The sequence below is a fragment of the Equus caballus genome, chromosome 2 (assembly GCF_041296265.1).
Source record: "Equus caballus isolate H_3958 breed thoroughbred chromosome 2, TB-T2T, whole genome shotgun sequence".
In the NCBI taxonomy this organism is placed as follows: Eukaryota; Metazoa; Chordata; class Mammalia; order Perissodactyla; family Equidae; genus Equus; species Equus caballus.
In genome coordinates, this window is record NC_091685.1 from 19,720,208 (window position 1) to 19,733,091 (window position 12,884).

The 12,884-nt window shown below is 56.9% G+C and overlaps 1 protein-coding gene across 3 annotated transcripts; it reads left to right on the forward strand.

Moving 5' to 3' along the window:
- The first annotated feature begins 230 nt into the window (after positions 1 to 230).
- On the forward strand, positions 231 to 12,502 carry FHL3 (four and a half LIM domains 3). Of its 3 annotated transcripts, none has more exons than XM_014737496.3 (6): positions 231 to 1,953; positions 9,708 to 9,881; positions 9,969 to 10,143; positions 11,114 to 11,283; positions 11,406 to 11,592; positions 11,717 to 12,502. In XM_014737496.3, the coding sequence occupies exons 2-6, from the start codon at positions 9,726 to 9,728 to the stop codon at positions 11,869 to 11,871; spliced, it is 843 nt and encodes a 280-aa protein (XP_014592982.1). In that variant the 5' UTR covers positions 231 to 1,953; positions 9,708 to 9,725; the 3' UTR covers positions 11,872 to 12,502. The 3 variants fall into 3 exon arrangements, with proteins under 3 accessions (XP_014592982.1, XP_001503598.2, XP_023488934.1); XM_001503548.7 differs by lacking the exon at positions 231 to 1,953 and adding an exon at positions 3,780 to 4,332; XM_023633166.2 differs by lacking the exon at positions 231 to 1,953 and adding an exon at positions 4,920 to 5,142.
- The last annotated feature ends 382 nt before the right edge of the window (positions 12,503 to 12,884 follow it).

The window sequence follows — 12,884 nt, forward strand, 5'->3', positions numbered from 1 at the left end:
GGCTTAGAACCGCCCACTCCCTCTCCACAGCCTATCCGGCGCCTGCCTCTCCGGAAATACGTCCTCTAGCAAAGGCGGCCACCACCGGCTGCTTCTGGAAAGTGTAGTTCCCTATGGCCTAATCTCGTGACTCTGCAACAGTCGGGTTTTATTCGCCAGAGCTTGTCCACGTGTATCGAGATCTCGCCTTCGCCTTCGGCTCCGCGTTGGCACCTGGGAACACGTGGCTGGCGCGGCGCTCGGGCTGAGCTGGGATTGGCGTGTGCGCATGCGCAGTCACCTACAGCACCGCTCCCCTTGCGTTTGCGCGGTGCGTTTAAACCTAAGACGTATGTGAATTGTCCAGTATACCAGAAAGAGCGCTCTATAGAGAGGCAAGAGACCTTGAAACCATATCTGGCTCTGCCTCTTACTGGCTGTGTGACTTTTGACAGGTCGCTTGACTTTAATGAGCATCGTTTTTCTCATCCATTAAAAGAGGATAATAATAGCATGCACTGATTGCCTCACAGGGCCATCAAGGGGCCCCACAGTTGAATCAAGGAGTCATATCATGACTTAATCTGTGAAGTTATAAACTTCTGAGTCCCTCATACCCTCAAGGGAATGGCTGGCTGGCAGGATGAGTGTCAGAGACAGTACGGTGGAATGATTAGGACCATGAAACATGGAGGCATGCAACCATCCTCACTGCCCCCAGCTAAGGCAATGAGCTTCGCTGAGCCTCGCCGTCCCTATCTGTAAAACGGAGGTAATAATAATACTATACCCAAAGGATTGTTGTGAGGATTAATGAAATTATATATTTGAAGTGCCTAATGCTGTGTTCACCCCTTAGCAAGTTCACAATCAATTGGAGCTATTATTTTTATTATTACTAAAACCACCTCTAAAGATAGAGGGGACGTTGGGCACAACAGAGCATTCCAGAGGCATTTGGTTTCTTTTCCACCATGTGAAACTAACCTTCAGCAAGTTCTGCAGTTGCACCCATTTCTCCTAATAGGAGTCACCCGTCCAGCTAATGAGCTCTGGGGAAATTGTCTCCTCATTCCCTGGAGGTGCCAGTCCAGTAAACCAGTAGACATGAAAGTGGCTGAGATCTGCCACATGCAAAGTTTTTCCTGCTTCTGAGTCTGAGCCCTGCCCAAGTAGTGCCACAAGCATTAACAAAATTCCATCTCATTTGTCACTTAACCAGTGAAAGATAAGGCCCTTCATGATGTGGCCCAGGCCCACCTTTCCAGCCTCATCTGGATTAAGAAGCGCAGCCATCAGACAGTGTGACCAGGTGACAGCCCCAGTCACTCTGCCACTTTCCCTGAAGAAAGCGTTGAATGAGGGCATACCTAGAAGAATGCAGCCCAGCACACGGAGGGCGGGCCCCTGGAATCAGCTCTGGATTTGAATTGCACATCCAGCACCTATCAGCTTTGGGGCCACATTGTCCAACTCTCTGAGCCTTGTGTCCTACTCTGTAAAATGGTGATAATAATAACCACCACCTCACATGGCTTTTGTGAGGACTGAGGAGGGAATGACTAGCACTTAGCACAGTGCCCTGCATTTGGTCGGCTTTTAACCACGTTAGTTCTCCTTCTACCCTCCCCACTGATGCTCTGTAGAAGTCACTCATTTCATCCTCTGCACCCACAGACCCATGGCCAGACTTGGGATCACAAGGAAAGTGTTTCTGGGCAATCTGAAAGAGGGTATCTGCTAAACCCTGAGGCCTGCAGGGGCTCTAGGCAACCCAACGGGTAAATAAGCAATACACCCAGAGAAGGAAGGAAGTTTTTGTACTGGGGGAAGGAGGGCTTGTGGTTACAAGCATCAGAGGGTGATTCAGCACCCAGAGGAAACCATGAGAGGCCTGCCAGTCATCACTCAGGGTCTCCTTTTGAAAACCCTTTCAGCGTGAGAGAACAGCTGGAAGCCCCCTTCCACCAAAAGGTAAGGAAGGGTATATGGGGACCTCCTGGGTGGGTAAAGGCACAACCAGATCCCACTCACCCCAGGCCAGGCGTCCAGCACTCAGGCTTTCTTCCAGCCCCAGCTCAGACACACCTGTTCCTGGAGAGGGGGGAGGACTGACGGGGAACAGGAACAGGGAGTCCATGTGGCTGATCCCTAGACCTCCCTGGGGCACGTCCTCTTGGGTCAACGGAAATAGAGTGAGGAGGGAAATGTGAGCCCCCTGGGGAGCTAGAAATGGGGAGGGGAAAAGACACAGGCCCTGCCCTGCACCAGCCTCCTTCCCGCAGGCTGAGCCAAGTCAGAACTCTCCCAGCTTTCTCTGGCCTTCAGACTCCAAATCCAATAGCAGAAGCTTAACACTTGACTGTGAAAGGGGGGCAGGTGGGGAGAGAGAGTCCCAAATTTTGAATACCTACTGTGTGCTCTCATCAATCCTCACAAGAATGCTCTGAGACAAGGAGTCAACCACTTTTTTAAAAAATTATAATTATCCTCACTTCTGTTCACTTTCTTTTCTTCTTTTTTTTTTTGAGGAAGATTAGCCCTGAGCTAACTACTGCCAACCTCCTCTTTTTGCTGAGGAAGATGGGCCCTGAGCTAACATCAATGCCCATCTTCCTCTACTTTATACATGGGACATCTACCATAGCATGGCATGCCAAGTGGTGCCATGTCCGCACCCAGGATCCAAACCGGCGAACCCCGGGCCACCAAAGCGGAACATGCGAACTTAACTGCTGCGCCACTGGCCAGCCCCCTTTTTTTTTTTTTTTTGCTGAGGAAGATTCACCCTGAGCTAACATCTGTTGCCAATCTTTCTCTTTTTGTATGTGGGTCACTGCCACAGCATGGCCACTGACAGACCAGTGGTATAGGTCTGCACCTGGGAACCAAACCCTGGCCGCAGAAGCAGAGTGTGCTGAGCCTAACCATGAGGCCACCAGGGCTGGCCCAAGGAGTCAACCACTCTTAACAGATGAGAAAACTGAGGCTTAAAGAGGTGAAATGACTACAAAGGCTGTAGAGCATAAGGGTTAAGCTCTTTTTTTGCCCTAAGGAGCTTTCACATTTGTTTGTCCAGATTTGAATCTAGACTTTGCCATTATTAGCTGTCACCTTTGGCAGGTTACTTACTCTCTGTGTGCCTCTATTTTCCCGTCCCTAAAATGAGAATAAAAATACGTATTTCATAAAGTTGTTGCATAACCAAGTGCATTAATGTATGTAAAGTGCTTAGACAGGGACTGGTGCAAAGTAAGATCTCAGGAAATACTTGGCTCTTACTGAGGCTGTTCAGAGATTCAAGCTGTGAGTAAAAACCAGAGACCCCCAACTCCACACTCATCACCCCTCTCTTTCTGAAGGCTGCTCACCTTTGCCCTCCCTCCACCCCAGAGCAGACCCCTTCTTGCCATCTACTCCAACCAGGCAGAGTCTTCACTGCACTTCTCAGAGCTAGGAGTCCCCTACACCTGCAAGACATGTCCTAGAGAAAGGGCCCACCCACAGGCTGGCTGCTCACTCTCTGGACTATGGGATAGCAGGTGCCTGTGGGCCAAACTGGGGGGTTGGGGGCCCAAATTGAAGTAGGGTCTGTCATTCATTCATTCATCAGATATTAATTATGTATGAGAGTTTGGAGTAGGTACTGGGAATGTGGTGGTGAACAACAAGGACCCAGTCTTGCCCTCATGGCACTTACAGTTTAGGGAGCAGCCACAACAATGATAAACAAGCAATTAGTTAACTTTGAAAGGAAACTTGGCCTCCAAGGTGACTTGGGACCCAGGAAGGAAGCATGTGATTCAGAGACGGGAGGAGGGGACTCAGGAGTTCCAGCCTGGGATGGACTGAGCCTCTGTTCTGAGAGCTTGGCTAGACCCGGTCTGGGGGATGGGAGAGCCCCTGTGGGCACCTGAACCTCTACTCCAGACGCTGAGGTTATTTCGAGTTGGTTTGTTGTCTCTTGTTTTGCAAACAGCGCACTAGAGCCTCCTCCTCCCTCCCCCCCTCCTTCCAGATCGAGGCTATTTATTCCTAGTGACAAGCCTGAGGATCCCAAGGGGGGTGGCCTCAAGGACCTGGAGGGGCCTGTGTCCCTGGCAGGCGCCAGTCCTCCCTCCCGGGCACAGGGAGGAAGCCAGAGGGTTGGAAAATGTAGAGGTGGGGGAGGAGGGGTTCCCTCCACCGTCCCTGCAGCACCCCATCGATACATACTCCTCACAACCCTCCCTAAGAAGCCCAAAAATCACGGGGCCAAGGATTAGGGTGTCCCCTGGGTCTCAAAGGTCAAAACTATTCCTGGGCACGGTGGAAACCGAGGCAGGACTTCTCCGCACAAGGATGCAGCTGGAGGTGAGGAGGTGGTTACTTCTGTTTGCCACTCAGAATTGTGGAATAAAGCCCTTTGAAGGTCAAGGCCCTATGCGGCTGGGGGTGGGGGTGGGGGTGGGGGTGGGGGTTTCCACTCTTCGGTCTCTGTTTCCAGAGAACACCTTGGTCCCCATGACAGCAGAGTCGAATTCACCCCCGCCTCCAGGCTGGATTAAGGCCTCGTTTACAAACTCGGGCTGAGTGTGACCCCTGGGGGTAGAACTAAGTGGGGCGGGGTCACGAAGGGGGCTTGAGGACCCTTGGTTCTCAAATGGACCCTGGTCGGCTGGGTCCCGTACCCCTTGCCCGAGATGAATCGAGCAGTCTCCCGCTTGCAGCTGGGGGGGAAGGGGGAGAGCGGAGGGAAAAAGGAGGGCAAAAGCTCCAGGGAGGGAACAGGGGCGGGGTCCTGGCCGCCCTGGAAGGTTGGGAGCGCCAGGTTAGGCTGGACCGGAGGAGGGGGGCTGGGGCGAGCTCCAGTCTGGAAGGGAGGTGGGGGCGGGGTCTGGCCCCCGCCTCCGGGATGGGGGGCCGGGGGCGGGGTCCGCACCCCGCGGGCAGGGGCGGCCGGGGGCGGGGTCCGGGCGGGGCGGGCCCCCGCGCTCACTTCCTCGGGGAGGGGTTGGGGCCGCGCTCCCATCGCCCACACAGTCCGTGTGCCGCCGGCAGCCTCGCCGGCAGCTCGTCCGGCGCCCGCTCGGCCCGGCCCGCAGGTACTAGCCGCCCAGGGACGCGGCCCCGGGGTCCCCGCCCCGCCCACGCCCGCGCCCCGCTCCGGCCGCCCGCGTCGAGGTGAGCTCCCCTCCGAGCCCGGCTCCGAATAGCAGTTCCCGGCGCCCGCCCCCTGCCCCCCGCCCGGGGCCGGCTGCGGGCACGCCGAGCCCGGGAGGGCGCCCCCCGGACCGCACCGCTCCGGGCCGCCCGGCGGGGCGGGGGCTGCGGCGGGAGTGAGGCGGGGGAGGGGGCCAAGTTTGAAATGGAAAAGCCTGAGTCGAGAGAGAGGCCGGGTGGGTTCGAGAAACTGAGGCTCGCGGAAAGCCTGGAGTAGCGAGAGACCGGGACGGGGACGGGGACAGGAGCGACGACAGGCTTAGAGTGGAAGCTGCAGAGATCACCGAAACGGGGACAGAAACTTGGCCGGAGACCGACCGAGAGACAGACCCGAGGCATAGGGACGGATGCAGGTTTTGTGGAGCATTTTAAGAAAAAGCATACAGTGACCCCAGTGAACACGTCGTAGGATGCTTCGCAGGGCCTTGGGGATTCCTGGGCAAGTGAGGGGCCCTGAAACCCAAGCTTCCTTAGCCTGGTGGTGAATCAGCCTCTGTTAGGCCTATAAAGACAGTAGGGGATACAGAGATGCTAAGGGGTAGAAAGGAGAGTGGGGTGAGGACCAAGACATTCTGCGCCATAGAGACCCTGAGAGGCCAGACTTGGGCATTCAGAGGTAGAAATCCACAGAGGCCAGCTGTTGGGAGATAGCCAGTCGGAGATACAGAGACGCTCACAAGGTAGAGACAGCTGCTGAAGTGTGCAGGACACAGAGACTGAGATTAATGGAGGCGCTCTGACGGCTTCCAAGACAGACCCTGAGACTCAGGCCTGGAGAACTGGGAAGCAAGGATGTGGGGAAACTCTGGGCCAGCTGAGTCCCCATGAGGAGAGGACCTGAGACAATAAGACTGCGAGCAAGGAGGAGCCCCACGCGTGCACCAAGACAGCCCCAATTTATTTTTAAAGTCAAATCTTGGACCGTGGCGTCAGCCCTGGGGGACCCGGGGTGAATGAACTGTTCCTCTCCTGTCCCCAGAGCAGCTGCTGGATCCTGCTTCCCACCCCCCCTTCCCCTAAACTGCTCCAACTCCCAGGCCCCATGGGGGGAGGGGAGGGGAGAAGAGAGTGGAGACTTTGGGGTTGGTGCCTGGTAGCAGGGGTTGGGGGTGGGGGGAGTTCGATTTCTCCCCTTAAGTCTCCTGTCAACTCCTAGGAGCTGGGGGAGGGGTCTGTTCTGATCTTGACTCACAGCTGTGGGTCCTGGCCAGGGTCCTCCTGGACACTGGGGAGTAGAGGGGGGCAAAAGGGTTGAGTGGTTGGCATGGGTAATTGGAAAGGCTTCTGGGTGTCTTCCAATCACAGGGCTGGCAGCTGAGGAGAAGAGCCAGGCTCCTGTGCCAGTGATGTCACCCAGCATCTCCTTTCCCCCTGCTCTTAAATGCTGACCACCCCCTCTGCCACCACAGCAGCATTTCTAGGGAAAGAGAGACAGGAAAGGGCTCCAGGCTGGGAAGCAGGGGACCTGGGCTCTCTAATACCTGCGTGACCTTGGGCATGCCCCAACCCTGTCCCTAGCCTCTGTGTTCAGCTGTACAATGGAGATGCTATACTGTCCTGCCTGCCTTTTGTGAGATCTGAGGAGATGGTGGGTGGGAATGCACCTTGTGAGAGGCAGAGCAGCATGCAGGTGTGTACGCCTGTGTACCTGTGTACCTGTGCAAGGGGTCTCGGAGTTATGCTCACTGAAGTCAGTCTGGCTCCAGATCTCAGCGAGCCTCATGGCCTGGGCCTCTTCAGTCCCCCCAGCAGAACTAGGGGGTTCCCTCTTTGTTCTCTCCCTGGGCCTGCACTGAGAATGTCCACGTCAAATCCCCCGCCAGCTCCCTGACCGGGGCCTGGCGGAGAAACTCTTGTCTGACCCCAGTATGAGTGAGGGGCTGATAGTAAAAACGCTAATAGCTACTATTTACTGACAACTTACCGTCTGCCAGGTGCTTTCCAAGGATCGTCACGTTTAAGCCTGACAATGACCCTAGGAGGTACACAGTAATATTAGATGGGAAAATAGGCTCAGAGAGCTTCAGTGACTTGCCCAAGATCACCCAGCTTTATATTTCACAGCTTAAGCCTCTACACATCACATGCCCACAGCCATTTATCCCACTCTTCTGAGCTCTGGGAGGTTCCCTGGGAGGTGCCAAATGTGTGTGTCTAGGTCAGGTGTGGGAATGTGTGTGTGTGTGTGTGTGTGTTGGTGGGGGCAGGGGCTGGGAGCCATCTGGCAGACTGAGCAGTCTCCTCTCGTCCCACCACCAGCCATGAGGGAATACGGACTGGTTCCCTACAGTCCCCCAGCCCTGCCAGGGAAAGGGGGGGGGGCGGGGGATGGGCAGAGACAGGTGGGCCTTGATAGTGCCCTTCATGCTGTCCTCACTAGAGCCCAGCTGGGCAGACTAGGGGACGAGGGGATTCTGGGAAGGAAGCAAGCCACGCCCACACCCTATTTGGGGTGCCCCTGTCTCAGAGTGGTGAGTGCCTCCCAGGGGGCGGACTCTGGGCTAGCCTGGGCCTGGGAAGGTGGCGGCTGCTTTGGGCCAAGCCAGGAAGGAAGGAAAAGGCCCAGGGCACTCCCGGATGGACACATGGCCACACTCCACCTGTGTGGCCCCCTGCTGCCCAGTGGCTGACAGCCCAGGCAATCCTCAGATCTTGGGCCAGAGGAAACTCGGGCCTGAGTGGCGGGGAGCAGACTGAGAAGGGGGGGTACCCTCCACCCTACAGCATAGCCACCACTCCAGAAGTCCCCACACTGAAGACCCCAGCTCCTGGGGCCTCCTGTTCTGGCCTGGGGTATGAACTGAGTGTCCTCCCATTGTACAGAAGGGCAGCTGCGAGCCCAGGAGCCATCCCTTCAGAAGAGCCAGGCCCTCCGGGCTTGGGGCGTCTGCTGGCGCCTGGAGTCTGAACTCCAAGCCAGAGCAACGCTTGTTGGCGAGAATTTCCCACTGGGGGTGGCTGAAACATGGAGAGCTGTTCCTTCAACTTGAGCCAGGGCAGGCTCTGGGGACTGCCATTACTGGGGTCTGACGCAGGGGGAGCGGGTTGGCAAGCTCCCTTGTGCTCCCTAGGCTCATCTGCAGCTGGGAGGTCATCCCCTTCCTATGGGTCCTGATGGGTCCTCTCCACCCACCCCAGGATCCCACTCCTTAGAGAGCAGGCTTCATGATGGAGGAGGCCGGGGGTGGGGAGCTCTGAATTTGAGGCTAGAGACTAGAATTAGGGACAGCAGAAGGGACTGGGAACCCCACTTCCCTACCCCCCCACTCCCCACGCTCCTGTTCCAGAGGCAGCTGTGTGGATGACCTCATCCCGCAAACATGCTTTGTTCCTGAGAAAATGGAAAGTGTCTGAGGTTTGGTGGGGGGCTGGGTGTCTGCAGCAGCAGCTCTCAGGGCTCCCTCTTGCCTGACTCCCCACCCAAGAGGGGGTCTGACTGGGGAGATGGTGTCTTCAGTGGCTCCCACTCTCTCACCTTTCCCTCCCCCTGCCCCAAACCCTTAGAAATCCGGAAAAGCTGGGGAGAAGCTGTCTCTCCCAGAGGCAGGGGGAGGGAAATAGTGACCCAGGGGATGGAAAGATCCTGGGGCTTTGCCAGTTGCTGCCAGGAGTGATGCCAGGAGTGATGCTCAGCAGGAGATGGCAGGGGGCACACTGCATGATCTCCACTTCCCCTCTCCCTCTCCAAGCATCTCATTTCCTTTTTTTTCCCCCTGTTGCTGGCAAAACTTGACATCTGGCCATCTGTGCTGCCACAGCTGCTGCAGATGTTGTAAGCCAAGGCTGCCCAGGCTGGTGTGACCAGCGACCCAGCGGCGGGTAGAGGGGGATGAGGGCAGAGGGTCCAGCTGGGGAAGCTTGGCTGTGTCCAGCTTGCAGGATTTCCTTCCTGCTTAAACCTAGGCTGAGTCTCTGAAGTCCTTGTTGCTGGGCCGATTGTCCAGGGAGGGGAGGCCCGAGTCTCCCATCAGGCCTCCTCCACCTCTACCATTCATGGGCCCAGCATCCCTCTAACATTCCACCATTTCCTGGATCAGGATGGGGGCAGGACAGCCCATTCCCATCCCTAAGCTGCCCACTCCAGAGCTCTGGGTATATCCCGAGGGTCCCTTCCTGGGAGTCAGGAGAGTGGGAGTGCTGTTCATATGAGATGGCGGGGGTGGCTCCCTGCCCCTGCTCTTCCCCTTTGGGGACAGTAAGGGACAGTGGAGGCTAAACTCAGACTGGGGCAGGAAATGACTCACTGACCCAGGAAAAGCCCCCTCCCCCCAGATCTGCCAGGGCCCAGATAAGAAAACAACTTCTGCTTCCTGATTTTTTCCTGACCCCCTCCCACCCCCACTGTTAAATACAGAAATAAATGTGCGGGACTCCTGGGTTCCAGAAGCACCCCTTCCCCATCACCACCTGCTCTGACCTGGCATTTCCTATGCCTCGTCTCGCTTTTTTTAATGCAAAGGGCTATGCCACAGCCCCTCTGGGTGACCCACCCCCACCCCTTGTGCCCCACCTTGTGCCCCTAATAGGGCTCCCTCAGAGCCACCATGAGCGAGGCCTTCGACTGTGCAAAATGCAGCGAGTCCCTGTACGGCCGCAAATACATCCAGACAGACAACGGCCCCTACTGCGTGCCCTGCTATGACAACACCTTCGCCAACACCTGCGCTGAGTGTCAGCAGCTTATTGGGCATGACTCAAGGGTAAGGACCAGACAAGACAAGTCAGGGAGGGGTGGAGGCTGGTGGGAGGGGCCAAAGGTGCCAGTGGCCCTTCCATCCTCCCCGCAGGAGCTGTTCTACGAAGACCGCCACTTCCACGAGGGCTGCTTCCGCTGCTGCCGCTGCCAGCGCTCCCTAGCCGATGAGCCCTTCACCTGCCAGGACAGCGAGCTGCTCTGCAATGACTGTTACTGCAGTGCCTTCTCCTCCCAGTGCTCCGCCTGTGGGGAAACCGTCATGCCTGGTATGTGCCCAGGGGCTCCTTGTGTGCACGACTGGCATGCCTGGCATCTGTATAGGGTTCTTGCATGTGCAAGGGACTGGCATGTCTGTCTGATACATACATGGAGGCTGGGTCTAGTAAAGACCTACACACGCAGTGTGTTCCTAGAAATTTGGTGTCTGTAGGATCTGTTGTACCTGAATGCTCTTGGGAGCTTAGCATGTGCAGGAACTGACAAGCTTGGTACATTCCTGAGGGTTTAGTGTGTGCTGGACCAGTAAGCCTGGTTTATATCTGTGGGCTTCCCATTTACAGGCAGACTGACACGCTTGATATACACCAAGGGGCTTAGCATGTATGAAGACCTGCATGTTTGGTACATGTAGGAGCTAAGAGCCTGCTGAGACTGTCATGCTTGGTGCATCGAGGCTTGGTGTGTGCATACAGATAAAGAGAGGACTTCACGTGTGGCAACCTGTATGCCTAATAGACAGGTGAAGGTGTAGACCATGTGGAGAAGGGCGTGATTAGGGTACGTGAGGGCTTAGCAGCTGCTGAATCCATCATGTCCAGGCCATTAGAACTTTGTGTGGGCAGAGACTTGCTTGCCAGGTATATGTGGGGTCTTGATATGTGTGCTGAAACCATTATGTCTGGTGTATAAAGGCTTTGCAAATAGAGACATCATGACTGTGACACGGAGGCCTGGTGTGTGCTGAGATAGTCCTTTCTGGTACACAGGGGGACTTCCCATATGCCAAACCCTCATGTCTGGTTTGTGGAGGCCTAGCACATGCTCAGCCAGCATGTCCAGTGTTTGGCAGAGCTTAGGACATGCAGTATACATGCTGAGGGTCCTGCTGCATGTGCATGGACACCACCCTGCTCAGGCTATGGGAGCAGCGGGGACTCTCCTTGGAGGGTAGCAGAGGGTGGTGGCACTTGGCAGCTTGGGCCACAGGCCTCTGAGTTGGACCCCTGTTCCCCACAGGGTCCCGGAAGCTGGAGTATGGAGGCCAGACGTGGCATGAGCACTGCTTCCTGTGCAGTGGCTGTGAGCAGCCATTGGGCTCCCGGTCCTTTGTGCCCGACAAGGGTGCTCACTACTGCGTGCCCTGCTATGAGAACAAGTTCGCTCCTCGCTGCGCCCGCTGCAGCAAGGTGGGGGCCCGGCCAGCGGGGTGGGGGTGCTTATCTCCACTGCACTCAGGGATGGAGGCGAGCAAGGCTGTCGTGGGGTGGGAACCCCCACTCCCCCCTACTGACAGATGCTGCCCCCACAGACACTGACACAGGGTGGCGTGACATACCGTGACCAGCCCTGGCATCGAGAATGCCTGGTCTGCACCGGGTGCCAGACACCCCTGGCAGGGCAGCAGTTCACCTCCCGGGATGATGACCCCTACTGTGTGGCCTGTTTTGGAGAACTCTTTGCACCCAAGTGCAGCAGTTGCAAGCGCCCCATCACAGGTGGGACAGGGGTCGAAGGACTGAGTGGGTGGGGTGCAGGCAAGGGAGTGGTGTCTGGTATTGGGAGGCTGAGGGGCAGGACGGCCCTCTAGATCTGCAGTGCTAACCTCCAGCTTCCCTCCAGGACTCGGGGGAGGCAAGTACGTGTCCTTTGAAGACCGCCACTGGCACCACAGCTGCTTCTCCTGCGCCCGCTGCTCCACCTCCCTGGTTGGCCAAGGCTTCGTGCCAGACGGAGACCAAGTGCTGTGCCAGGGCTGCAGCCAGGCAGGGCCCTGAGCCTGGGCCCCAGGCCCTCCCAAACCAGGGCTCCAGGACTAAGGCTCCTTTTCCAAACCATCTCTGGGACCCAGCCCTTCCCCAAATTGGGGCTCCCCCTGGACTCCAGGATTCAGCCTCCCTACTCCAACATCCCTGGAACTGGTACTCCCTGACCCAGGGCCCCCAAACCTGGGCTCTTATGAGCCTCCATGATTCAAATCCCCTCCCCAAGCTTGGACTCCAGAACTCTCCACTATAGTCTGTGTTCCCAGACCAAGCCCCTTCCCCAAATAAGGGCTCTAGACCCCCAGCCCTCCAAACCTGGACTCTGGGACCCAGGCCCCCTTCAATCTAGACTTCTCTCCAAAGACTGTAGGCCTCCTGTGGGTGCCTGAGCAGCCCTCCAAGGTGGACTATACTCAGGCTTGACCCTCCCCACCCCATCCCACCTCTACCCACAGGGCTGGGGCTGTCTGGACAGCAGAACAGGGGTTCACTGGTTAGGGGGTCCTAGGGTACAGGGTTTTGCCCAGCCCATGTCCGATGAGTATTTTCTCATTTCATTTCAGCTTCGTTTTGCCCAGAGATGGGCAGAGGGGTGGGATTGGCTCACCCCCTTCCAGATTCTGCAATAAAGCAGTGTGAGGAAGTGAAGGCCTCTGTGTGTTTGTCTGGGGATGCCGGGGGAAGGAATTCGCAGACCGAGGGGATCTGAGGCTCTTCCAAACCTTCTCCGTGCAGGGCAGAGGGGGAAGCTGCCGGACCATGGAGCGGGAAATCTCTCCCCAGAGAGGGGATCCCCACCGCTGCTACCGTCCTTCTCAGGCTTAGCCTGCCTCCCCCCTGCTGGCGAAGAGCTTTTTCTTCCATGTGGGGAAGGGAGGGGTTTGAGGGAAGTTCTGGACAAGAGCGGGGGCGGCAGTGGGTTCCCCCATCTGGTACAAATCGCCCCCCTCCTCTAACAGCCCTTCCCAAATCCCGCAGAGCACCCGGTGCGGATCCCCAGCCTGGGCCCAGACCCTCGGCCCCCT